Raw genomic sequence first — 24300 nt, forward strand, 5'->3', positions numbered from 1 at the left:
GTGACACTTACTGAAGTACTATATTCTGCATGCAAAACTTTTAGCACTAGTACAAGCAAGATTATAACAATATTTCAGTTTTTCCTTCATTTTGACTACATTTACATGCATGTTAAAATATAAGGTAATAAGATCATTTTATAGTTACAGCATGACATTATCAGTTATGATGGTATTTTTAATTATTAAATAACCAAGATGAAGGAATATAGGGTAGACATCAGGAGGGCAATTTTAACCTCACCCACCTGTTGGAAACAGGCAAATTGGATGCAATGTTGATTTTACACGTTTCCAATTAATGGAGAGTAATATTGGGCTTGTTGTTAAACCAGCATTCAACTAAATCCTGTAGATTTCCTGCACAGTGAGTTAGGTTAAATATAGTGTTTTTCAGCACAGAGCTTCATGCGCCGGGAGCACAAATTGGGAATGTAGATGTTGAAGTCAGCATGCAGAATTCCTGGTCCACATGACTTTCTGTTCATTAATTTTAATAACTGAAAATTATTTGGATCTGGAATTGGATGCATGAACATCCATACCTGAATTCCAAATTTGCACTCCCATCACCTGAAGCTCTGTTCCAGGGTTGCTACATCATTAAAATGACTTCTATAGCCCTGGTAGAGGACAGAAAAATGGTTATAAAAGATGAGCTAAGTCATGAAGTAGTGACTAGGCAAGCCAAATTTTAAATATCTGCAGGTTGTAAGGGAAAGAATGAGAGAGGCAAAGAGCTGTATCATTTTGATGTTCTGAGAAGGACTGAGTTAGAGGAGGAGACGATGGATAAAAATTCCTCTGATTGATGTGTATAGCAACATCATATATGCATTGTTGAAGATTTCCTCTGTTCGTTGGCTGGAATTTTACGTCGGGGAGGTCCTGCCCACCGGCTTAAAAATTGGGGGGGGCGGTGAGCCCACCTCCGACAGGCCTGGAAGTCACGCAGAGATTTTATATGGCCCAGGCCCTTAATTGGCCTCAAGTGGGCCTTCTGCCCCTCTGAGGCAGGAAGTCCCACATCCAGGAGCTGACAGCCAATCAGCGGGCTGGCAGCTCTTCAGTCCCTGCAGCGCCATCGGGAGTGGTGGCCTCTGCTGGAACTGCACCCAGCTTCAAGAGGATCATGGACGCTGGCGCCGAAAATGCTAAGTGAGGTTTCAGGCCTCACCAGGGACAATTGGCTGGACCCCAGCAAGGTGGGTGGTAATTGATCAGGAAGGCGGAGGGGGAGGTGCACCAGCGGGAGCTGCTGGGGGACCCTCCATAGGGCACAGGATGCCCGATCAGAAGGCCCCCCCCCGGGCCCACAAGGAGGCTGCCTGGTATTACCGGGCAGCCTCCACAGCTGATTAAGTGCCTGACCACTGCTGGTAATATACCAACGGCGGTGGGAGGAGGCCTTTAAGCGGAAATTAATTGGCTACTTAACGGCCTCAATTGGCCTGGGGAAGGTGGACCATTTGTTTCCTGCCCTGCCACTCACAAAATTGCAGCCTGGCCGGGAAAGCAACGGGAATGGCAGCCCCCGCCTCCTACACAATTTTCACACTCCACCCCTCCTAGCCTCCAGCCTGCTCCCACGGGGGCGGGGGGATGGGGTGGCGTAAAATTCCAGCCTTTGTTTCTCAGGGTACATTCAGATTACAACTGTGGTTGCAGTTAAAGTGTAAGTACAGCATGAATCCAGAGTTAGGACCCAACCCAACAATCAGATTGAAGTGAGGGAGACTTCCTGGTGAATAAAGAGGTATTAGAAAGGCTGGCTGTACTTAAAGTTGATAACTTATCAGGATCAGATGAAATGCATCTGAAGATACTGAGGGAAGTAAGGGGGCGGGGGGGTAGGGGTGGAGAAAATTGCAGAGGCACCAGCCATAGTCTTCCAATCCTCCTTAGATATAGCATTGGTGTCAAAGGGCTGGAGAATTGCAAATGTTACAAGCTTTTTCAAAAAAGAGTGTAAGGATCAACCCAGTCAGTTTAACCTCAGTACTGGGAAAGCTTTTAGAAACAATAATCTGGGACAAAATTAACAGTCACTGGACAAGTGTGGATTAATTAAGGAAAACCAGTTTATAGGCTTGTTAGAAGCACTTGTTAAAGTCAAATCATCTTAAACTCGATTAAGTTTTTTGATGAGGTAACAGAGATCGTTGATGAAGGCAGTTTATATGGTGTACATGGACATCCAAAAGGGATTTGATAAAATGCCACATAATAGGCTTGCCAGCAAAGTTGAAAGTCATGGAATAAAAGGGACAGCGGCTGCATAGATATGAAGTTGTCTGAGTGACAGGAAACAAACAGTAGTGATGAACGGTTGTTTCTCTGACTGGTGGAAGGTATACAGTGGGGTTTTGCTGGGGTTGACACTGGGACCACTGCTTTTCTTGATATATATATTAATGACATAGACATGGATGTACAGGGCACAATTTAAAAATTTGCAAATGAGGAGGACAGTGATAGACCTCAAGAGGACATAAGCAGGCTGGTGGAATGAGCGGACATGTGGCACATGAAATTTAATGCAGAGAAGTGTGAAGTGATACATTTGGTAGGAAGAATGTAGAGAATCAATAAAAAATAAAGGATACAATGCTAAAAGGGGTGCAGGAGCAGAGGGGCCTGGGGTATATGTACACAAATCATTAAAGGTGGCAGGGCAGGTCCAAAAAATGGTTAAAAAGGCATATGGGATTCTGGGCTTTATAAATAGAGGCATAGAGTACAAAAACAAGGAAGCTATGGTGCACCTTTATAAAACACTGGTTTCGCCTCAACTGGAGTATTAGGGTGAATTCTGGGCACTGCACTTTCGGAAGGATGTGAAGGCTTTAGGGAGGGTGCAGGAAAGATTTGCAAGAATGGTTCCAGAGAAGAGGGACTTCAGTTACATGGATAGATTTGTTTTATTCTTTCATGGAATGTGTGCATCACTGGCAAGGCCAACATTTGTTGCCCATCCCTAATTGCCCTTGACAACTGAATGGCTTGCTAGGCCATTTCAGAGGGCAGTTAGGAGTCAACCATAATGTTGTGGGTCTGGAGTCACATGTAGGCCAGACCAGATAAGGACAGCAGATTTCCTTCCCTGAAGGACATTAGTGATGGGTTTTTACAATAGTTGATGATAGTTTCATAGCACCATTACTGAGACTAGCTTTCAATTCTAGATTTTTTATTAATTAAGCGGTGGGATTTGAACACACATCACCAATGCATTAAAATAAAAGCAAAATACTGTGGATGCTGGAAATCTGAAATAGGGCGGCACAGTGGCGCAGTGGTTAGCACCGCAGCCTCACAGCTCCAGCGACCCGGGTTCAAATCTGGGTACTGCCTGTGTGGAGTTTGCAAGTTCTCCCTGTGTCTGCATGGGTTTCCGGTTTCCTCCCACAGCCAAAAGACTTGCAGGTTGATAGGTGAATTGGCCATTATAAATTGCCACTAGTATAGGTAGGTGGTAGGAGAATATAGGGACAGGTGAGGATGTGGTAGGAATATGGGATTAGTGCAGGATTAGTATAAATGGGTGGCTAATAGTCGGCACAGACTCGGTGGGCTGAAGGGCCTGTTTCAGTGCTGTATCTCTAAATCTAAATCTAAAAACAAGAAATGCTGGAAATACTCAGCAGGTCTGGCAGCATCTGTGGATGTGGAGAGAGAAGCAGAGTTAACGTTTCAGGTCTGTGACCCTTCTTCAGAACTGGCAAATATTAGAAATGTGAAAGGTTATAAGCAAGTAAAGCGGGGGTGGGGCAAGAGATAACAAAGGAGAAGGTGTAGATAGGACAAGGTCACAGAATAGCTGACGAGAAGGTCATGGAGCAAAGGCAAACAATATGTTAATGGTGTGTTGAAAGACAAAGCATTAGTACAGATAGGGTGTTAACGGACTGAAAATTGAACAGCCGCAGCCGATTATTATCACCAATACATTAGCCTGGTTGTCTGGATTACTGGTTCCGTGACATTACCACTATGCCACCACCTCCCCTATGGGGAAGATGGTGTTATTTTCCTTAGGGAAGGTTGATAAGAGATTTGATAGAGGTGTTGAAAATCATGAGAGGTCCAGACAGAGTAGATGCTGTTCCCATTGGCAGAAAGGTTGAGAACCAATTTAAGGTGAATGGCAAAAATAACAATGGCGACATGAGGAAAATCTTCTTACACAGTGAGTTGTTAGGATCTGGAATGCACTGCCTGAGAGTGTAGTGGAGGCAGATGCAACAGTGGCTTTCAAAAGAGAATTGGATAAGCACCTGAAAAGTAAAAAATTGCAGGGCCACGGGGAAAAGGCAGAGGAGTTGCTCTTGCAGACAGCCCACATGGACGAATAGCCTCATTCTTTGCTGTAAACAGTCTATGATTCTTTAAGAGGCAGTGTCACTCCAGCTTCTGACGACTTTGCACCTTAGCACTCGATTTACACTCCACCACTAGGCCATTCCTCGGGGCTTCTCTCCCCTCACCTACCTAACTCCAGCAGAAACCATTTACAAGCACTAGCTGCAGTTTTGGTGGCAGAGGAGGAAATGTCCCAAAGAAATTTCCAGTGCTTATGTTTAGCTTTGGTGAGATGATACCACTTTGCATTGGTACTAAATCTGTATTGTGAATACACTGTAAAAAAGAATGCATTTATGATTAGGCTGGAAACACAGAAGAGAAGAAACCTTCATGAACTCAAATACAAATTTTCTACACATGACGAGAAAAACTTTTAACCCAACATGGTCAGCCTGGATTTCAATGCAGGATGAGAAAGAAAAAAATTATGGAAAAAAATGTTAAATGATTTGTATTTATACTCAGAGATCTTCTTATGAGCCTGACAACCTAACATCTGTCTATCTCACTGTTTACAACTGACCGATGTTTTTACTATGGTAACCGATGTTCAAGAGTGTAATTTATTTTACTTTTTAATTACCTACATAAGTACAGTCATTGCACTTCAAAGAAACTCATTGCGTGTGAAGTGCTTTGAGATCTTTTCAGAGTCGCAATAAAGTGCTATATAAGTCTTTTTCTTTATGTGGAGTTTAAGGCATTAGTGAAATCTCTCTGCTTATATTATGGTTGAATTGTGGTGGTGATCCTCATTATTCTAGCTGAGGAATTTCATTTTGATTGTTAGAGCTGCTATGGCCCCTTATTTTCTGAGTTTTCTTGAACCAAAGCATTTATCTTTTATTCAATCTATCCTGATATCATGTGCACTATTTACATGATCTGTCAAAAATGATTGGAAAAATAGTGGGAATGTATTAATTTTTTTTTTACAACCTGCACAATATGAACTGACTTCAAATAAACTGATGGGTCACTGAATTTCAAAGCAGTTTTGACAGACTTGCAGTATTAAGTAAATATTACTACATCAAACAAAAGATGAAACGTTTATCGCTTTGATTGACGGAGTCAGATGAGCTGAGCCTCTCATTAAATGACTAAAACCCCAAAAGTTAGAAACAAAAAAAATCCAAACTAAGCATTAGCAAAACTAACTAACAGGTAAATACTATTTTGATGCATTATTTATACTTTGTGGGGCAGAGCAGCTGTAAGATACAAGCCTGCATTATTGTGAAACTACACAGATGAAACATGATGCATTACTTTAGACTTTAAAAGCCGCAAATTACTGAGCTGTAACTAGTCACTTTCTAATTCTTCAGGCATAACATATTTTAATTGGAATATTTTAGGAATTCTTCTGTGGAATTTTGATGGTGATGGTCTTAATCTCGGTGTACTCCTGGAGACCATATTCTCCCCTAGACGAAAAAAAAATAATATTCAGTAATGCGGCTTTTGTATTGAATTCTATGTAATGTAGGTTGTCAAAATTCCTATTCATCTAAAAGTCTTTACATAGTTGAACACAGGTCTGTATTTGATCACTTTAGCCCCAAGTTTCTAAGAACAGCAAAATTGCAACTATGTATACACCCAGGTCAGCAGTAAAGAGGGCTCGCTTTACTGAACTTAATGAGACAAGCTCCTCCTCTCCGTCACAACAGGCTCCCTCCACATGGAACACATCCACAGGGAGTCAGGCCAGCAGTACAATTGGCTGCCAGTTGCAAAGTCCAGCTGGCTAGCTGCTCTTAAATGACTGCTCCTGGCCCTTAAAGAGGAGACAATTGTTGGCACCAAAAACAAACCGTTTGTTGGATAGAGATATGTCTGCAAGTAGCAATGTGGACTAAATTGCTCCTTTTACTATCAATGGAATACCTGTTGCAAGAGGTGTCGCTGTCCTTATGGAGCAGGAGGCTAGTCTCTTGAAAAGGTGATGGTTTATGCTATATGGAGAGAGGTGGTAGAGACAGTGAATGTAGTCTCTAAGGTCCATCATTTCTGTTAGTAACTGAGGAAGGAGTTTTCCAAAATCCAGAGAAATACTGAGATAAGTGTACCCTTAATTGCATGCATACTTGCTTTTCATCTATGTATGGAAATGCTTCTCTTCTGTCCCCTCATGGAGAGAGAGTGCAAAGAATATTTACCCTTCCATGTTGCATTCTTGCATACAACAGAAGGTGGAAGATACAACTGCAGGGAAGCACAGTAATATTTTATGCGTGCCAGTTTCCAGTTCCACCTGCATAGCAGAGGGGAATTTTATCCTGGCAACAGGGGTCTCGACATCAGGAGCAACTGCTGCCTCGATCCCCGCATCGCCTCCTTTCCAGAAGGCCCACCAAACTTACTGCCAATCAGGCACTTAAGTGGACAGCAGCGGGCCTTCTGTAGGATCTAGTACCTGGTCGCCAGAAGTTCCGCCCTTGGAGAATTGCCGGCCAATCAGAGGCTGGCAGCTGCAACACCATCGCGGAGGTGGTGGCTGCTGCTGGAGGTGACCGTCCTGGAGGCTAAGGAGAGTCGCTGGATCCAGACCTCAGCAAGATCAGGGCAGGAGAGGTCGAGCGGAGTGGGGGTCATGGGGTGGGGTGGGGTGGATGGTGGTAAGCCCCCTCCTTCACATTGTCAGGTCCCTCGTTCACCCCCTCGCACCCACCCCTGCAGCCGGGAAACAGTCCACACGGTTTTCCATGGCATGCTTCCTGTGTGGCAACAGGGCCGCCTGCCGCACAGCTAATTGTGGCTGTGGCCCTTAATTGAGAATGAATTACCCAGTTAAGTCCTCAGCAGTCAGCGGGACGGAAAGGCTGTTCACAGGCCTTCCTGCCCAGGACTAAATTTCAGCAGAAGCGGGATGGTGGCAGGACTCACCCCACCACCATCCCACCCAATTTTATGCTCTCCCTGCCTCCAAACCTGCCATGGGGGAGAGCATAAAATTCCTCCCAATAACTCTTTCACAAAGTCTTGGCCCAGGAGAGAGATTGTTTGGGATTCCTTTCATCGTTTTGGTTGTGGTCAGCTACATGTTCAGGCTGCGCACATGCAAAGCTCTGTCACTGCCATTGAGGTGCTCAAGACAGATCTCCTGTGACATAACCAGGTATGAGCGGTGTTTGTAAACATGAGTCCTTAAGTACTGAAAGCAGTGAAATATCCCCAAGGTGTCTTTGGAGCTGAAAATGCTATGCTTTTGTGAATATGTCCGCTTCATCCAATTCATGCAGCATAATGGGAACAGCCAAAAGGATTCTCCTCAATTGCAGCTTTGTTAACTATATTTTATACTGCTGCAGTAATTCTCAAGATTCCAGGAAAGTGCATCTTAGCGAACTGAAAGTTTCAACAAAAATGCAAAAACAAAAAAAGAGAGAAATGAAAGACTAACAGATGCTCATACATAAGCAGAGAAATGCTTACTGTCAAAAATCTAAACTTCAGCACTCAGTGATAGAGACTGCAACCTGATATTAAGAGACAATGCAAGGCAGGCCGTGTTTATTTCCATATCATACCCATTATATATGGACAAGGTTGGGAACAGAGTATCATCAAGCTTAATGAATTTAATGCGAGGCCAAATTTTCATAAATTTTATTGAAATGAGGCTTGTGCATTACAGCAGCACAGCTTCCTTTTACCCGAAAAATAATCACACGTCAGCACAGGGTCCAAGCCATGCCTCATTCTAGCAAGACACCACGGTGCACTCAAAAGGCTGAATGGCGGCCCACCAAAGAGCCGCCCCGATTCCAAGTACGGTAGCTCATTTAAATAGCTGGGACGGACCGCACCCCCATCCCCCACCGATCATGTGGAGGGGGCAGGCCTTCCATCCCCGGCAATGGTGTTAGCTGCCTGTGCACAGGCGCTTGTGCCATTTTTAAAGGGCTGTTAGCTCTCCCGGTAAATTTAAATACTTAAAGAAACATTAAATGAAATTAAATAAATTTATCTCTTTTGCCCCTCTCCCAACCCCCCAATAACAATTAAATTCATTATTTACCGTGCCCTTCCCAAAACACTTACCTTTACCATCTGACCTTTCCCCCACCCCAACAACTGCACAAACTTTAAACTATAACCCTTCCCATCATCCCTACACCCATGGTGCTAATTTGACCCCTTCCCCCCCACCCCCCCAGCACTGAGAAACTTACCTCCCTCCCACCCCTCACGAGTGTTCTGCGTCATTTCCCCGGATGGGGATCCAAAAGCGCGGCAGTAACAGCCACCGGGGTGAAGATTGTGGAGGGACATTAGGAGCCGACAGGAGAGCAATTAATTCAGGTATTTTAATTTATTTAAATATTAAAATTGTGGTCCTGTTGCTGAGCGGTGGGGGGGGGGGGGGGGGGGCGCCACGAGGCCTCATGGCCGCTGGCAATATTGGGCCAGGCCCTGCCAGTGTCGAGATCCATGGCAGGCCTCATCCAGGGCCATCTTCAGGCCTCCCCCACCATGGATCCAGATGTCAAGGGCTCTATAGAATCGAGCCCATCGTCTTAGAAATTCAGGACTGTTGCATCAACCTGGAGTTGATGCTGCTTTTAAAATATGTACCCTAATCCCATATATATATATAATACAGGGAGAAATTTGTTCACATACTAATGGTTTATGTTGATTCCTTGGGTGGGCGATATTGCAGGCTGCTACCTGCACAGCATTCTTCAATTATATCAATGAAGAACACTGCCTGGGGCACACAGGTAGCAGCCAGTGATGCTATCTGCCCCGGGGAATCAATTAAAGTCTGAGACGAAAATTAATTTCTCTACCATCGGGTTTCCTTTTAAAATTGGTGCGATTATAACCCTAACCTTAATCCTTGATTTTCTTTCTTGGTATTTTCAATTTTTCCTATTTTGCTGTGGGCTCATGACTCTCCAAAATAGAAAATGTAATTCAGATCCATTCTGCCACAAATGCATAATTAACGTATTTCCTTTATATAAATTTGCATATGCTTTGCAACACAAAATGGCATTGAGCTAAAAGCAGGCACAATATTAAAAGGATTTTCTTTCAATACTTACATTTCTCTACCATTTCCAGACATTTTAAATCCTCCAAAAGGACTCTGAACATGCATTGCATTGTAGCAATTAACCCTAAGGGAATATTAATATATTTAGCAGTGCAATTAAATGCAATAGAACTTCAACTTCATATATAGCTCAATGGAATGTTACCATATTCTGTAAATACTTAAAAAATGCTTACCACACAGTTCCAGCTTGAAGAGCTGAAGCCACAGTAAATGCTTTATTGATGTCTTTGGTGAAAACTGCAGCAACCAAGCCATAATGGGTGTTGTTGGCTCTTTTGATTACTTCATCTACTGTTTTAAACTTGATAATTTGTTGCACCGGTCCAAAAATCTATTTTTTAAAATATGAAGCAGGAAATAAATTGTCAAGGAAACAAGACTTAATGGACAATCATTTCAGCAATCCTTATACACTGGGCTGAAATTTATCAGGCCCCCCATGTCAGGGGTCGTGGTGGGGGGGGGGGGGCCCGAAAGAACCTCCAGGAGAGACCCACCACAGTCCTCAAGGGTCAGGATCATGAGATTAGTTTTTTTGGGGGGAGAGGGGATTAATAAATTAATTAGTCACTGGGGGGGTGGGAGAGGGGATTGAAACTTTGAATAAATTTTTAACTTTAATTTTCTCTCCCCTATAACTTTAAAAATGTAAATGATTCAGAAGGGCATGAAGCCCTTTAAAACTGGCGCTGGAGCCAGCGCAGTGGCGCCGGACGCCGTTGCCGGGATGGAGTGCCCGCCCCCATCTGCATCATCGGAAGCGGGCGGTCCGCCCCGGACATGTAAATGAGCCACTGCGCTAAATACCGTGGGGGCTCCGTGGGGCAAATCCTACGCGTGCACCCCACAATCTTTGAAGCCGCTGTCAAAATTCTGGCCACTGATATTAACTTATATGATTTATTCTATTTTATTTTCTTGTTTTTCCTTTTTAAAATTAAATTAAGTTAAATAAATCCTACAACACAGTGGGGTGAAAAACTGCTCTGATTACTATGTGGAGTGACAGCATAAATGTATTCAAGGCACAGTGGCGCAGTGGTTAGCACCGCAGCCTCACAGCTCCAGCGACCTGGGTTCAATTCTGGGTACTGCCTGTGTGGAGTTTGCAAGTTCTCCCTGTGTCTGCGTGGGTTTTCTCCGGGTGCTCCGGTTTCTTCCCACAAGCCAGAAGACTTGCAGGTTGGTAGGTAAATTGGCCATTATAAATTGCCACTAGTATAGGTAGGTTGTAGGGACAGGTGGGGATGTGGTAGGAATATGGGATTAGTGTAGGATTAGTATAAATGGGTGGTTTTTGGTCAGCACAGACTTGGTGGGCCGAAGGGCCTGTTTCAGTGCTGTATCTCTAAACTAAACTAAGAACATGTGTACAATTTCACTACACCCAATAGATTTGCAATCCTCAACAAATTGCTTGTTATGACAAGGCAAATACAAATTAATTCATCTGACATTAATCAACATGTGTTCAATATCATATTTAAAAACATGTATTCGTATTGAGCTCTAAAAATGCAACATAATTTGGAGAAAATGTAGCTTTTAGTTAAAAAAAAATCCAACATTTCTCGCTATATTCCCAGTTTTTAAGTTCACCAATATTATTTTCCATTAGCTCAAATGAACTGGGCTGCAGAAGTCATGGATGCTTTAAGTAGTATGCTGGGACTCGTACCAGGAGCTTTGCTTCTCTTTTATGAGATAGGACCCGGCCAGCCTCTCCTCCCCCAAATTGGAGCACTCCACCATTGCGAAATTCTGTCTTTTATCAGCCTCGCTGTGAGTGGGGAAGCTCACCCATTGAGGGTATGCTGGAATCAAATATCGGTCAGGGCCAACATTCCTACTCATGTTGTAGTGCCAGAACTAATGGGCCATGTAAGAGAATACTTCTTCTGTAAACAAAATAATAATGACCTTCCATTTCATGATGAATTATTGAAGAGTATGAGTCTGAAATACATATCTGTATTAGAAGCTGGCATGTGCAAAGCTACATTACCTCTTCCTTGGCTATGCGCATTTCATCTGTAACCTCGGAGAAAACTGTAGGCTGAATGAAGAAGCCTTTATCTCCCCATGGCAAACCTCCACATTCCAGCTTGGCTCCTTCCTTCTTCCCACTCTCAATTAAACTGAGAATTTTATCATACTGTTCTTTGTCAATCTGTCGAAACGTTATCACAGAAAATAAATGACTACATTTATCACACAAAGTGGTACAATGATGATCACATAAGTGCCTGAACATCTTTTATCTCTGGGAAATTTTTATACAATTTATTGTAGAAATTATGCGGATGTTAAATTACAAAGAAAAGAATATAGTTTGCCTTACTTGATCATCCTGCATTAAAATCCCACAATTCAAATATAAATTGTGTCAGCGATGGTTCAGTTGGTAGCACTCTTACTTCTCAGCCAGAAGGCTGTGGGTTCAGATTCTGCTCCTGGACTCAAGCACAAAAATCAAGGCTGACATTCCAGGGCAGAACTGAGGTAAGCAGTGCTGCCTTTTGAATGAGATGTTAAACCAAGGCCCTGTTTGCCCTCTCAGGTGGACATAAAAGATCCTATAGCACTATTTTGAAGAAGAGCAGGGGAGTTATCCCCAGTGTCCTGGCCAATACTTACCCCTCAAGCAACATCACAGAAGCAAGCTATCTGGTCATTATCAGATTGCTGCTTGTGGGAGCTTGCTGTGTACAAATTGGCTTCTGCGTTTCCTATATTACAATAATTGATCCACTTCAAAAAGTAACTTCATTGGCTGCAAAGTGCTCTGGGATATCTGGTGGTTATGAAAGGTGTTATATAAATGCAAGTCTTCCTTTTCAGTATTCTTGTTTATTTTGGTCTGAAATAACAGCTTGCTTTGTATTTATAGTAATTTCTATCATTTAACTCAGCTTTCCAGCATTCACAGTTTTTATTTTAATCTTATTAATTTTGGTCTATTTGTTAACAAGCACAAAAGTTCTCATGTGCAATAAGCTTGTACTGCTTTAATTTTAAGGTTTAGCCATTTGTTCCACAATTAAGCTAGAACTTTAAATATATGGGACCTTAGAAAGCTGTTATTTTATTTTTTATTGAAATTAAATAGATTTTCAGATCCATGTGCTAATTATTTGTTAAGTCTGAGAAAGTGTATTTAAATTAAACATGATGGGAAAGTTTTCCAGTTGAGCTGAAGTACTGTCTATCGCTAATTGAAAACCATTACTATCTTTGCTTCTACTATTTTCTGATCTTGGAAAAGAAAGAATTTGCATTTATGTAGCACATTCTGTGAGCTCAGGATATCCCAGAGCACTGTATAGTCAATGAATGAATTTGAAAGTGTAGCTATTGTTATGTAGGTAAATGTAGCAGCCAATTTGTGCATAGCATTGTCCCACCAAAGGTAGTGAGTTAAATGACCAGATAATCTATTTTTGCTGGTGTTGATTGAAAGATATAACTACTTTTTGAATAGTACTGTGGGATCTGAACAGGCAGATGAGATGGGGCTTTGATTTATATTTCATCTGAAAGATGGTACATCTGACATGCAGCACTCCCTCAAAACTGTCCTGAAATGTCAAGACATACAGCCATTTATGGCACAGAAGGCAGCCATTCGGTCCATTGAGTCCATGTTGGCCCATCAAGTCCATGCTAGCATGTCAGCCTAGATTATGTACTTAAGTCCTGCAGTGACTGACAGGCAGTTACCACTGGGATAAACTGATGAAAGGGTATACTTCAAATAAATAAATTAGCACCATCACTGGTAGACTGGGCAAGCAGAGATAATTGCCCTGACAGTAAAGAATCAGCCAGGCATAATTTCAGTGATCACTAAGATTCCCTCCACTTTTAAGTGCGAGATGTGACTCTCATGCACAAAAACACCGACATCACTAGTATGCCATTACTATCCGTGGATACTCAGTGAGATACATGTGGAAATCAGAAAATCAGGCAAGCAGCATCAACAAAGGCTATTTAAAAACTGACCTCAATTTGTTTTGGTTATTTTCAGAATGAAAACATGGAAGTCTAAAACCAACCTAGAAAACTAGCAAGAGCTGAACAGCAGCTTCAAAAAAGCTGTCAGTTCAGATACAGGCCTGAATGTAGGCCTAATACACACAATTACACTGAAAAGGACACAGGCTTGTCAAAACTCAGCCAAACATTCCATGGCATGTATAGCACAAGATTGTGGCAGGAATTCCCAGGATTCATGAGGTGAAACTATGGACTATTGCAGGTGTATGTTAGAGGTATCTGTTGCAAAGTCTGATTATGAAAACAGTTTCCATAGTCATCTCAGTGATATGAAATCACTCTTCTTGATCTCCCCTCCATTCACGAAGGCACTCTTCTTCTCCCCCTTCCCCAGTGAGGGAAGTCAATCATTAAATTTATTTTTGGTGGGGGGAGGATAGGGTGGGCAGTGGAGTTGAAAGTGGGTTGCATTTCACAGCACTTTCGAGTAGACTTTTCATGGTTTCCTAATGGCTCAGTGATTTTATCCATTGATTAGCTCAGACAAATGAGGAAGGCCAGCTAATCTGTGAGCCCCCACTCAGCCAATCAGTCACCATCAGTAGTGAAGGAGGGGAGGGGAAGAGGTTTGGTAGGGTATCAAAAGCCACACAGTCACCAATCTACGCCTGCTTCCAGAACCCAAAAACTAGTCAGCCATCAGCAATCATAAAGCCATCAGAAGCCCACTACTGCAGCCTGTCAAACCACTGTGGGCTATTCCCCACCAGAAGCCAATCAGCCCACAGCCATTTAGTTTAGTTTAGAGATACAGCACTGAAACAGGCCCTTCGGCCCACCGAGTCTGTGCTGACCATCAACCACCCATTTTATACTAATCCTACACTAATCCCATATTCCTACCACATCCCCACCTGTCCCCATATATTTCCCTACCACCTACCTATACTAGGGGCAATTTATAATGGCCAATTTACCTACCAACCTGTAAGTCTTTTGGCTTGTGGGAGGAAACCGGAGCACCCGGAGAAAACCCACGCAGACACAGGGAGAACTTCCAAACTCCACACAGGCAGTACCCAGAATTGAACCCGGGTCGCTGGAGCTGTGAGGCTGCAGTGCTAACCACTGCGCCATTTACTACCAGCAACCAGCTAGACAAACACTAGAGAGCAGCTAGCACCAGCCACCATGAGCAGAAGTTAACAGGGGGAGAATAAGTTCTGTTTTGCAAACTATGGGAGCAGGAGAGGGATCATGACAGGGGGAGTACCTGTACCTTTCATGACTTCAGGATATCTGAAAATACTTCACAGTCAATGAAATACTTTTGAAGTGTAGTCACTGTTGTATGTAGAGAAACTAGGACCAAAAAAGGCAGTAGCAGAATCAAGAGATCCAGTAGGAGAAGAGTTGACAATGGGAGAGCCACCAGGGTAGAGTGGGAAAGGAACCAATACCAGGAATGGGAAAAGCAGCAGCAATGAGAGAGGCAGCAGCAGGATCTGTAGTTAGAGAACTGGCAGTAGCTGGAAGAAAACAAGACTTCTGTATTAACAAAGAACTTTTCAGTAGAAGCTGATTTCACCTTGTGCACTTTACTGCTCCAGAGTTTCATACCTCTCCCAATAATGTTCCCGCTTAATTGTGCAGCAACCCAAAGGTTCCTGCGCAGTCTTTGGACAAGTCGGCCCCTTTAAGTTATTGCGTGTGTATGGCTGCGCAAAAATATTTAACGGGCTGTGCAGTTAAACAAATCATCAGCACACTTTAAAAAAATGAGAGTACATTGTCTCCCACTACTTGTAGTTACTTCTAGCTCTTTAGCTACAGATCCTTCTGTTGCCTCTTCCACTACTGATTCTACTACTTCTGTTGGATAGGTGATTGAGACAAGGCTGTGCCAGTCTTTATAGCAGCCAAGAAAGTGATCATACACTAGCTTCTAATTTTTTTGTAATCATCAAACTGGTTCACTGATGTCCTTCAAGCCTATCACTTCTTCCTGCTCTCGCCGGTATACAACACTAGTTGACATCATGTAGTTGATTCTTAATGATCTCTTGAGTAATTACTCAAGTAATCAGTAATGGCCACCATCTTCTCAGGACAAAGTCTAGGCATAACCCATATCCTGAGAACAAAAGGAAAAAAAAGCTATGGTACTGTCTTTCCTCATTGTAAGTTAAACTTAAGTTTAAATTAAAGAGGGCAAGAACTTCATCAAAGCTTTTCCTTCTGTGCCATTGTAAATGGCATTTATGGCAGAGCAGTTGGATCAGCTCTAATGAATTTCCCTTCCAGCATTACATAGAAACATAGAAAAATAGGAGCAGGAGTAGGCCATTTGGCCCTTTGAGCCTGCACCGCCATTCAATACGATCATGGCTGATCATCCAAACTCAGTACCCTGTTACTGCTTTCTCCACGTATCCCTTGATCCCTTTAGACCTAAGAAATATACCTAACTCTTTCTTGGATATATTTAATGATTTGGCCTCAACTGTTTTCTATGGTAGAGAATTCCACCAGTTCACCACTGTCTGGGTGAAGAAATTCCTCCTCATCTCAGTCCTAAATGGCCTACCCCTTATCTTTAGACTATCACCCCAGGTCCTGGACTCCCCAGCCATCGGGAACATCCTTCCTGCATCTAGTCTGTCCAGTCCTGTTAGAATTCTGTAGGTTTCTATGAGATGTTGTAACCATTCCATGATTCTATCTTCCAATGGGAATATGAACGTGGTGTTAAGGTGCAGATTGAAATGGTTGGAAAGCATTTCATCAATTACATTTCAGTTCCAAAGAGCTATGGTGCGTATACTGTATAAATGAAGAGCTACATGTCTGCCAGTGATGCTGGTATAGTGGTGAGCATATCTGCCTTCCAAGCAATTGACCCAGATTCAATTCCCAGTCATCGTAATGCCCACTCGCGGTCATCTGCCCTGAGGCCTCCAGAGGAAAACACATGGAAGCTTTCATTTGCATATTCATTGGTGCAGGAATTGGTTGTTAAACTGCTGCAAGCAGCTGAATGAACAGAAAACTACTCTGTAACCTGTGTTATTCAACAGAGCCCTGAGGGACAAGAAGGTAAGGCAGGAACACTGGATGGCTATTTTATTATTTTCTCAAATTACTTCACTGCGTATTTTATTAATATCTGAATTAGATAGGAGAAGAATGCACAACTTCAGCTGTACAGTTCAACCTCTCCTCAGGGGCACTCAGTGTAGGTGCTAATAAAGTCAGATTTTCCTGCAGGGTTCTGAATCCCACTGTCAGGCTCAAATGGGCATCAGAAGCCCACACCATGTGGGAAACGGTCACTCACTTGTGATCCCCAATTTGGCCAATAAAGGACAGCGAGCGGGTTCTCGAAGCCGGAGAGCCAATAGGAGGCTCTCCATTTTGGAAACAGCAGCAGGCTGCCATGGCAGCTAAGTGAGGGAGAGGGCACCCCAAAATGGAGGCACCCTCTCTCCAACCTTTTCACATTTAAGATAAAAAATGTCCTTTGCAGCCAGTCTGCCATTGGGGTGTGGGGGAGAACCCCTCAACAGGGCAGTCTGTGGCTGCTGCAGCTGCTGCACCCAGGCAGGCGGGTGGGGGTGCAAAGTATACCTAGAGCACTGGCCCAACAGTCTGCTGATGGGAGCCTGCCTCGAGGCAGCTGCATTGTTTCCCGCTGCCTGCAGGGACTTAAAGGCTGAATGGAAAATCCCAGTCTGTCTCAGTTAACAAGCTTTAATAGGCCTTTAATTGGCTTAATAGGCTAACTGCCACTTGCAGGCCTCACCCCTCCAACCTGCCTCTGGGAAAATGGCCCAGGGGTGGGATGGAGACCAGGAACTGGCACGCAGGCCTGCGGCACAAAATTCTGTACTTGCCCGCCTCTGTTTCCACCCCCAGCAGGGGCTTAAAACCCTGTGCCAAGTCACCCAGAATTATTACCTCTTCCACCTGGAGGGAAGCAATATTGGTATGGAGTGTGAACACTCTCACCCCAGGATTCAAGAGAAGAACCACAAGATTTCCCACATCCTCAGCAGGGGAGACAAGGCAACACACTGCACACATCTCCTTTGTCTTGCTTGCCCATCCTGGGAACCAGCACACTCTTTACTCTTATTAAAATCAAAATCATACAATTGACCGTTTACTCTGCACTCGGGTTACAGGTTTCACAAACTCCTTGGCAGTTAAATTGGACAGTTCCTGAAAATGGGTGGGAGCTTGCAATGTGGGCCAGTTGACTGCAATGAAGCAAAGCAGGCAGCATGCCAACTTTTTCCTGCCTGCTCATTTCAATCAGCTTCCAGTCCAACGAGCACTAACTGCGCTGATCATTGGTTCGACGCATGTCGAGGCCAGTATCGTGAATGGCTAGCACCACTTAAAACTAGCCTGCACTGCTAAAAGGCAAGGTGCATTGTGGGTTGATCAGGTGTTGAAAGTCATTGTTGAAGAGAATCTGACCTAGGAAAGAGTGAGGAATAGCACAGCAGTGAGAGAAGGCTCCAAGGCTTTTGGACACTGCACTGGAGGTCTTGGTGGAGAGCTGGGGAGGAGGAAAGATGTCCTGTACCCGCAGGGGGGGAAGGAGGTCCTCCAAACACATGGTCAAAAGGCAGTGGGAGCAGATAGCTCACCACCGCCGGTAAAATGCGATGGGGCCTTCTCGACATTGGAGGTAATGGCGGACCTCTCCCCAAAGAATTTTCTGGGCCTTCCCGCCATGATCCCCGATGCCAGAGGGCTTGTAAAATTTTGCCCGCTATTTTGAAGTGCTAAGGGCACTCTTGAGATCCAAAAAAGTGTTCTAATGAGCCCAATTTCTCATCCTTATCCTACCTAATGGTTACTCAGCTTCTCTAACACACAACTACTCTATTGGAGAACCTCAAAGGGCTCCTCCAATTCAACAGCCTTACATCCCCCCACCTGACTTCACCTCATCAATGCTCAATGACCAGCAAAGGCAGGCCAATGGAGGCTTCCCCTCCTTTGAACCCCTTACCTTCTTTGAGGGCAAGGTCAGTATCTTGTGAGGAGGAACCCTACTCTTGATGTGGGAGATGGTGGTGTTGGTGGCATCCTGCCAGCACCAGGTTAGTGGCTGAGCACCTGTACTGTCATCCTGACTTCCCTCTAAAGCACAGTACACTGCCAGAATCTTTCATCACCTTCACTGTCTCCTAAATTGCAAAGGAGTGATGGTTACTCATTATAGGCTTAGAGTCATAGAGTTATACAGCGCAGAAACAGGCCCTTCGGCCAATCGTGTCTGTGCCAGCCATCAAGCATTTAAATATTCTAGTCCCATTTTCCAGCACTTGGCCCGTAGCTTTGTAGACTTGTATGCAATGGCGTTTCAAGTGCTCATTTAAATACCTCTTAAATGTTGTGAGGGTTCCTGCCTCGATCACCCCTTCAGGCAGCGTATTCCAGATTCCAACCACCCTATGGGTGAAAAATTTGTTCGTTGAATCCCCTCTAAACCTCCTGCCCTTCACCTTAAATCTATGCCCCCTGGTTATTGACCCTTCCGCTAAGGGAAAAAGTCTCCTCCTATCTAACCTATCAATGCCCCTCATAATTTTGTATACTTCAATCATGTCCCCTCTCAGCCTTCTCTGTTCTAAGGAAAACAACCCCATCGTCATTTTCTGCAAATACTTTTTTTTCCCCCAAAATATATTTTATTCATAAAAATCTGTTAAAAAATGCGTTACAAACCAGTTCAAAACAGCACCAAGTTGACATTCCAAAAAGTGCAAAGGAAATCAGTTGCCTCACAACCCTTCCATTCCATTTTACATGCCATGTACATTTTACAGCAAACCCATAACTGGTGTATACAGCCCGAGGGGTTTCCCATAGGTCCAGCCCCTCAGTTCACTTTAGTGGGAGGACCTTACACAGTGTTCTTTCTCCATTGAGCCATTGCAGCAGCTACCCCAAGCTTTAGTGCATCCCTCAGCACGTAGTCCTGGACCTTGGAACGTGCCAGTCTGCAACACCCGGTCGTGGACAACACTTTGCGCTGGAAGACCAGCAAGTTTCAGGCAGACCAAACAGCGTCTTTCACTGAATTGATGAGTCCTCCAGCAGCAGTTGATGTTCATCTCGGTGTACGTCCCTGCAAACAGCCCGCAGAGCACAGACTCCTGTGTTACAGAGCTGCTTGAGATGAAAGTCGACAAAAAACTACTGCATCTCTTTCCACACCTGCTTTGCAAAGACACATTGCAGAAGGAGGTGGGCAACTGTCTCTTCCTCACCGCAGCCACCTTGAGGCAGCGTGTGGAGGGGGCGAGACTCTGGGCGTGCAGGAAGGGCCCTTCTCACCACCAGTCAAGCTACGTCTTGGTGCTTGTTTGAAAGTTCTGGTGATGAGGCATTCTGCCAAATGACTTTGGCAGTCTGCTCGGGGAACCATCTGACAGGATCCACCATCTCCTTTTCCCCGTAGGGCCTTGAGGACATACTATGCAGACCACTGCCTGATGGATTGGTAGTCAAAGGTGTTTTCCTGCAGGAACTTTCCCATGAAGGATAGGTGGTACGGCACGGTCCAACTGGATGGAGCATTCCGTGGCAATGTGACCAGACCCATCCTTCACAACACCGGGGACAGATAGAACCTCAGCACATAGTGACACTTGGTATTTGTGTACTGGGCTCTACGCACAGCTTAATGCAGCCGCACACGAAGGTGGTCATCAGGATGAGGGCGACGTTGGGTACATTTTTCCCACCTTTATCCAGAGGTTTGAACAGCGTGTCCCTCCGGACGTGGTCCATTTTGGATCTCCAGATAAAACGGAAAATGGCTCGGGTGACCGCCGTGGCGCAGGGCTGGGGTGTGGGCCAGACCTGCGCCACGTACGGCAACAACATGAGCGCCTTGCACCTGATGACCAGGTTCTTACCCACAGTGGAGAGAGATCGCTGCTCCCCCATGCTCAGTTTATGCTGTACCCTGGCTACTCACTCCTTCCAGGGTTTGGCACACGCCCTGGCCCTTTCGAACCATATCCCCAGCACCTTCAGGTAGTCTGACCTGACAGTGAAAGGGACAAAGGATCGGTCGGCCCAGTTCCCAAAGAACATGGCCTCACTCTTGCTGTGGTTAACTTTGGCTCCCAAGGCCAGTTCAAACTGGTCGCAGATGCTCAACAGTCCGAGCAGAAGATGGCGATGTCGTCCATCTACAGGGAGGCTTTTACCTGAGTGCCTCCACTGCCTGGGATTGTCACTCCTCTTATGCCTGCATCCTTCCTAATGGGCTCAGCAAAAGGTTCGATACAGCAAACAAACAAGACAGGGGAGAGAGGACAGCCCTGTCTGACTCCAGATTGGATCAGGAAACTTTCTGATTCCCACCCATTGATTGAGACTGCGCTACTGATGTTTGTGCAGAGCAGTTTGATCCAATTGCAAATTTCCTCTCCAAACCCCATTTTGGAAAGCACGTCCATCATGTAGGTGTGCTATATCCTGTCAAAAGCCTTCTCCTGGTCCAAGCTGATGAGGCAGGTGTCCACCCTCCTGTCTCGTACATAGGTGATGGTATCCCTGAGCAGCGCGAGACTATCAGAGATCTTCCTGCCAGGTACACTGCAGGTCTGGTAAGGGTGAATCACTAACTCCAGAGCAGACTTGACCTGACTGGCGATGACTTTGGACAGAATCTTTTAGTCAACATTAAGCAGTGAGATGGGCCGCCAATTTCTGATTTCCACCCTCTCCCCCTTCCACATGTAGATGAGGGTGATGATGCCTTTCCTCATGGATTTTGACATGCTTCTGGCCAGAAGTATACTCTCGTCTACTTCCAGCAGGTCTGGGCTGACCCAGTCCCACAGAACCGAATACAACTCAACCGGTAAGCCATCGCTTCCGGGAGTTTTACTCATCTCGAAGGACCTAACAGTGTTTGTCAGCTCCTCCAGAGTTAGCGGTTTGTCCAGTCTCTCCCTCATGTTGTCATCTAAGACCTCCGTGATAGATGACAGGAAGGACTGGGAAGCCGTGCTGGCCGTGGGCTTCACGTCGTACAGCCCAGCATAAAAGGATTTGCTGATCCTTAGTATGTCGGACTGCAAAGACGTTGCCGAGCCATTCTCTTCCTTCAGGCTGCTGATCACAGAGCTCTCTCTGTGTACCTTTTGGAAGAAGTAACGCGAGCACATCTCATCCTGCTCAACGCAGCGGACTCTGGAGCGGAAGATGATCTTGGAGGCCTCCGTGGCAAAGAGCGAGGCCTGCTGGCTATTCACCTCTTGGAGATCCTGCTTGACCTCGACCCCCATCGACTGCAGCCAGAGCAGATTTTGCATTCTTTTCTGGAGTCGGGAAATTTCCCTCTGTCTCTCTCTCACCCTCTGAACGCCTTTGAAGATAAAGAACCTCTTGATGTTCTCCTTGATCGCCTCCCACCAGTGAACTGGAGACTCAAAGCGGGGTTTCACAGTTCTCCAACCTTTGTAATTCCCTTTGAGTTCCTCAACGTTCTCTGGGGTTAACAGTGTAGCATTGAGCTTCCATGTCCCCCTGCCAACCTGCTAGTCATCCTGTAAGTGACAGTCGGCCAGTAAGAGGGAATGGTCGGACAAGAACACCGGCTTGACGTCGGTGAATCTGACTGTGACAGCACGGGACACAAACAGGAAGTCAATCCTGGGCAGACACGTCCGATCTTGACCAGGTGTAACTAAGCTGCGCTCCGTCTGCAGGTTTGCTGAAGACATCGTGCAGCTTGACATCTTTTACTGTTTCCATTAGGAATCTCGACGTAGCATCCAGTTTGCTGTCTTCTCTGCCGGATCGTCCGGCTGCATCGATGATGCAGTTGAAGTCACCGCCTAGAATGACCGGCCTGGACGTCGCCAGCAGCAGTGGGAGCCGCTGGAAGATGGTCAGCCACTCGCTGCATTGAACTGGGGAGTACACGTTGATCAACCAGAGCACAGCATTGTTGTACATTACATCTGCTACGAGGAGGCGACCGCCCACCACCTCCTTAATTTCGGAGATGGTGAAGTTACCTCCCCGCAGCAGAATACCCAGGCTGGAGGAACGGGAATCATTACCCCCTGACTAGATCGATGGCCCATGGGACCACCATTGCAACCATTGCCTGTAGGTGCTGAGGTGTGGTATTCCACACTCCTGCAGAAACAATAGGTCGGCTTTGACCTTGGTGAGGTAGTCCAAGGTTGAAACACATCGCGTAGTGGATTTAATGCTACTCACATTTTTCTGCAAATACACCACAGCGCAGGAGGAGGAAGATGATGGTATTGAAGAGGATGATGAGGATCAGGAGTTTCAGCTGCACAATACTGCCATGCCTCACCTTACTATCAGTTTAAATAAGCAGTTCTGAGGAAAGTGATGGTTCAGTGCACTCCGACAGAATGTCATGATGAGAGTTTGTGATCTGAGTTCTCTTTGAGCTTACTAATCAAAGCATTGTGGGATGTTGCCAAGCTGAGGTAAGGTGCCTAGTTGACTGCAGTGCACTAAGTTTCTAATGCTACAGCAAAATCTGTTATGTCTGTTTACACTGAACTCCTCACTCTAAACCTTCAACTCTGATTAGAACATTGTAATTTAAAGAAAAGGAAGCTTGCTTATACAAGAAATTGTTTGTTCTTAGCAAGGAGCTTTGGGTTGAAATCTCTCCTGTGCCAACATTTATTGACTGCATAATTGGTTACTAAAATGGAACATTGTGTGAAGAAACTGTTAATGGAGTATTCATGCATATTAAATGCTTCTCACATTCCTCGTTTTTGGAAATATTTAGTAAAATGGCTATTGCTTGTTATGGCTGACAACAAAAACTGATGTAAAATTGTGCATGTTTAGACCTTCTATGTGAAACTTTGCAATAGCAGGTTGTCATGCAGATCCCCACCTGCCAAGAATGAGGCATATTAATTTTGTCATATGAACATTGATTTTAAACTGTTGCTGGAGTGAAGAAGGACTTGTTTAAAAAAGATCAGCAGACACTTGGCTGGAAAAACATTTGCATACTAACAGACAGTGCTTGGAGAGACAAAGGACTATTCCCTAGTCCACTTAACCCAAAATGGGCTGTAATCACCAGACATTGAAAGTGAGGACGCTCACCTTCCGGGATGACTGCTAAGATGGCAGAATCCACAAACAGAAGAGGTCAAACCAGCTAGTCACATGACTAACCTGCTGGGCAACCTGAGGCTTTTGAATTGTGCCACAGAGAAAGGCAGAGGCAGTTTGAATTTGAATCTGAAGCTGAAACAAGCCTGGCTGTCTCTCTCCCTCTTGCTTTCTCCCAAACCACCGGGCCCACGGAAGACACGTAAACCTCAAGAGAGAAAAGACTGCTACCTCAAAACAAGCTGAAGTATGCACTAGGCTACAACGAATTGCAAGTCTGACTGACAACCAAAGACTTCACAGCAAACTCAAAGGATATTAAAATAGAAACCCATCTATTGCCTCAAACTTTTCCCTTTACTCTTTTTTTACTTTTCTGTCTCTATCTGCGTGTGTGTTTAGCTCATATGCATGCGAGCGTGGTCACGTCACATATTCGTAGTCGGTAACCAGATTAGAGTTTAAGATTAATAAACTTCTACATTTCTTGTTTAAAATTTAACAAAACATATCTGTATTGATTTATTTGCCTTACAATTGGAGCAGTGAACAAGAATTCACTGAGGGGAATCTAAAAACATGGTGTTTTTAAAATTAAGTCCTATTACGGTTAAACCAGGCAAAGGCTGAGAGGGAACCCCTAGACCCCTTCTCACCTGGTCATAACAAAGTAGATAAAGCCAGAAAAATGTCCATTAGAAATA

General features: G+C 44.7%; 1 protein-coding gene across 2 annotated transcripts in view; it reads right to left on the bottom strand.

The window, feature by feature from the left end:
• Window positions 1-1210: 1210 nt before the first annotated feature.
• The window catches only part of LOC137369178 (retinal dehydrogenase 2-like), an 81039-nt gene continuing 57949 nt past the window's right edge, over window positions 1211-24300 (bottom strand). For both annotated transcript variants that reach the window (XM_068029958.1, XM_068029959.1), the window contains exons 10-13: window positions 11445-11609; window positions 9613-9770; window positions 9426-9500; window positions 1211-5795 (exon numbers count right to left, since the gene is read on the bottom strand). In XM_068029958.1, coding sequence (XP_067886059.1) covers window positions 5723-5795; window positions 9426-9500; window positions 9613-9770; window positions 11445-11609 — 471 coding nt within the window. In that variant the 3' untranslated portion in view covers window positions 1211-5722. The remainder of the gene's footprint in view (window positions 5796-9425; window positions 9501-9612; window positions 9771-11444; window positions 11610-24300) is intronic.

This window comes from Heterodontus francisci, chromosome 4 (assembly GCF_036365525.1).
Source record: "Heterodontus francisci isolate sHetFra1 chromosome 4, sHetFra1.hap1, whole genome shotgun sequence".
Lineage (NCBI taxonomy): Eukaryota > Metazoa > Chordata > Chondrichthyes > Heterodontiformes > Heterodontidae > Heterodontus > Heterodontus francisci.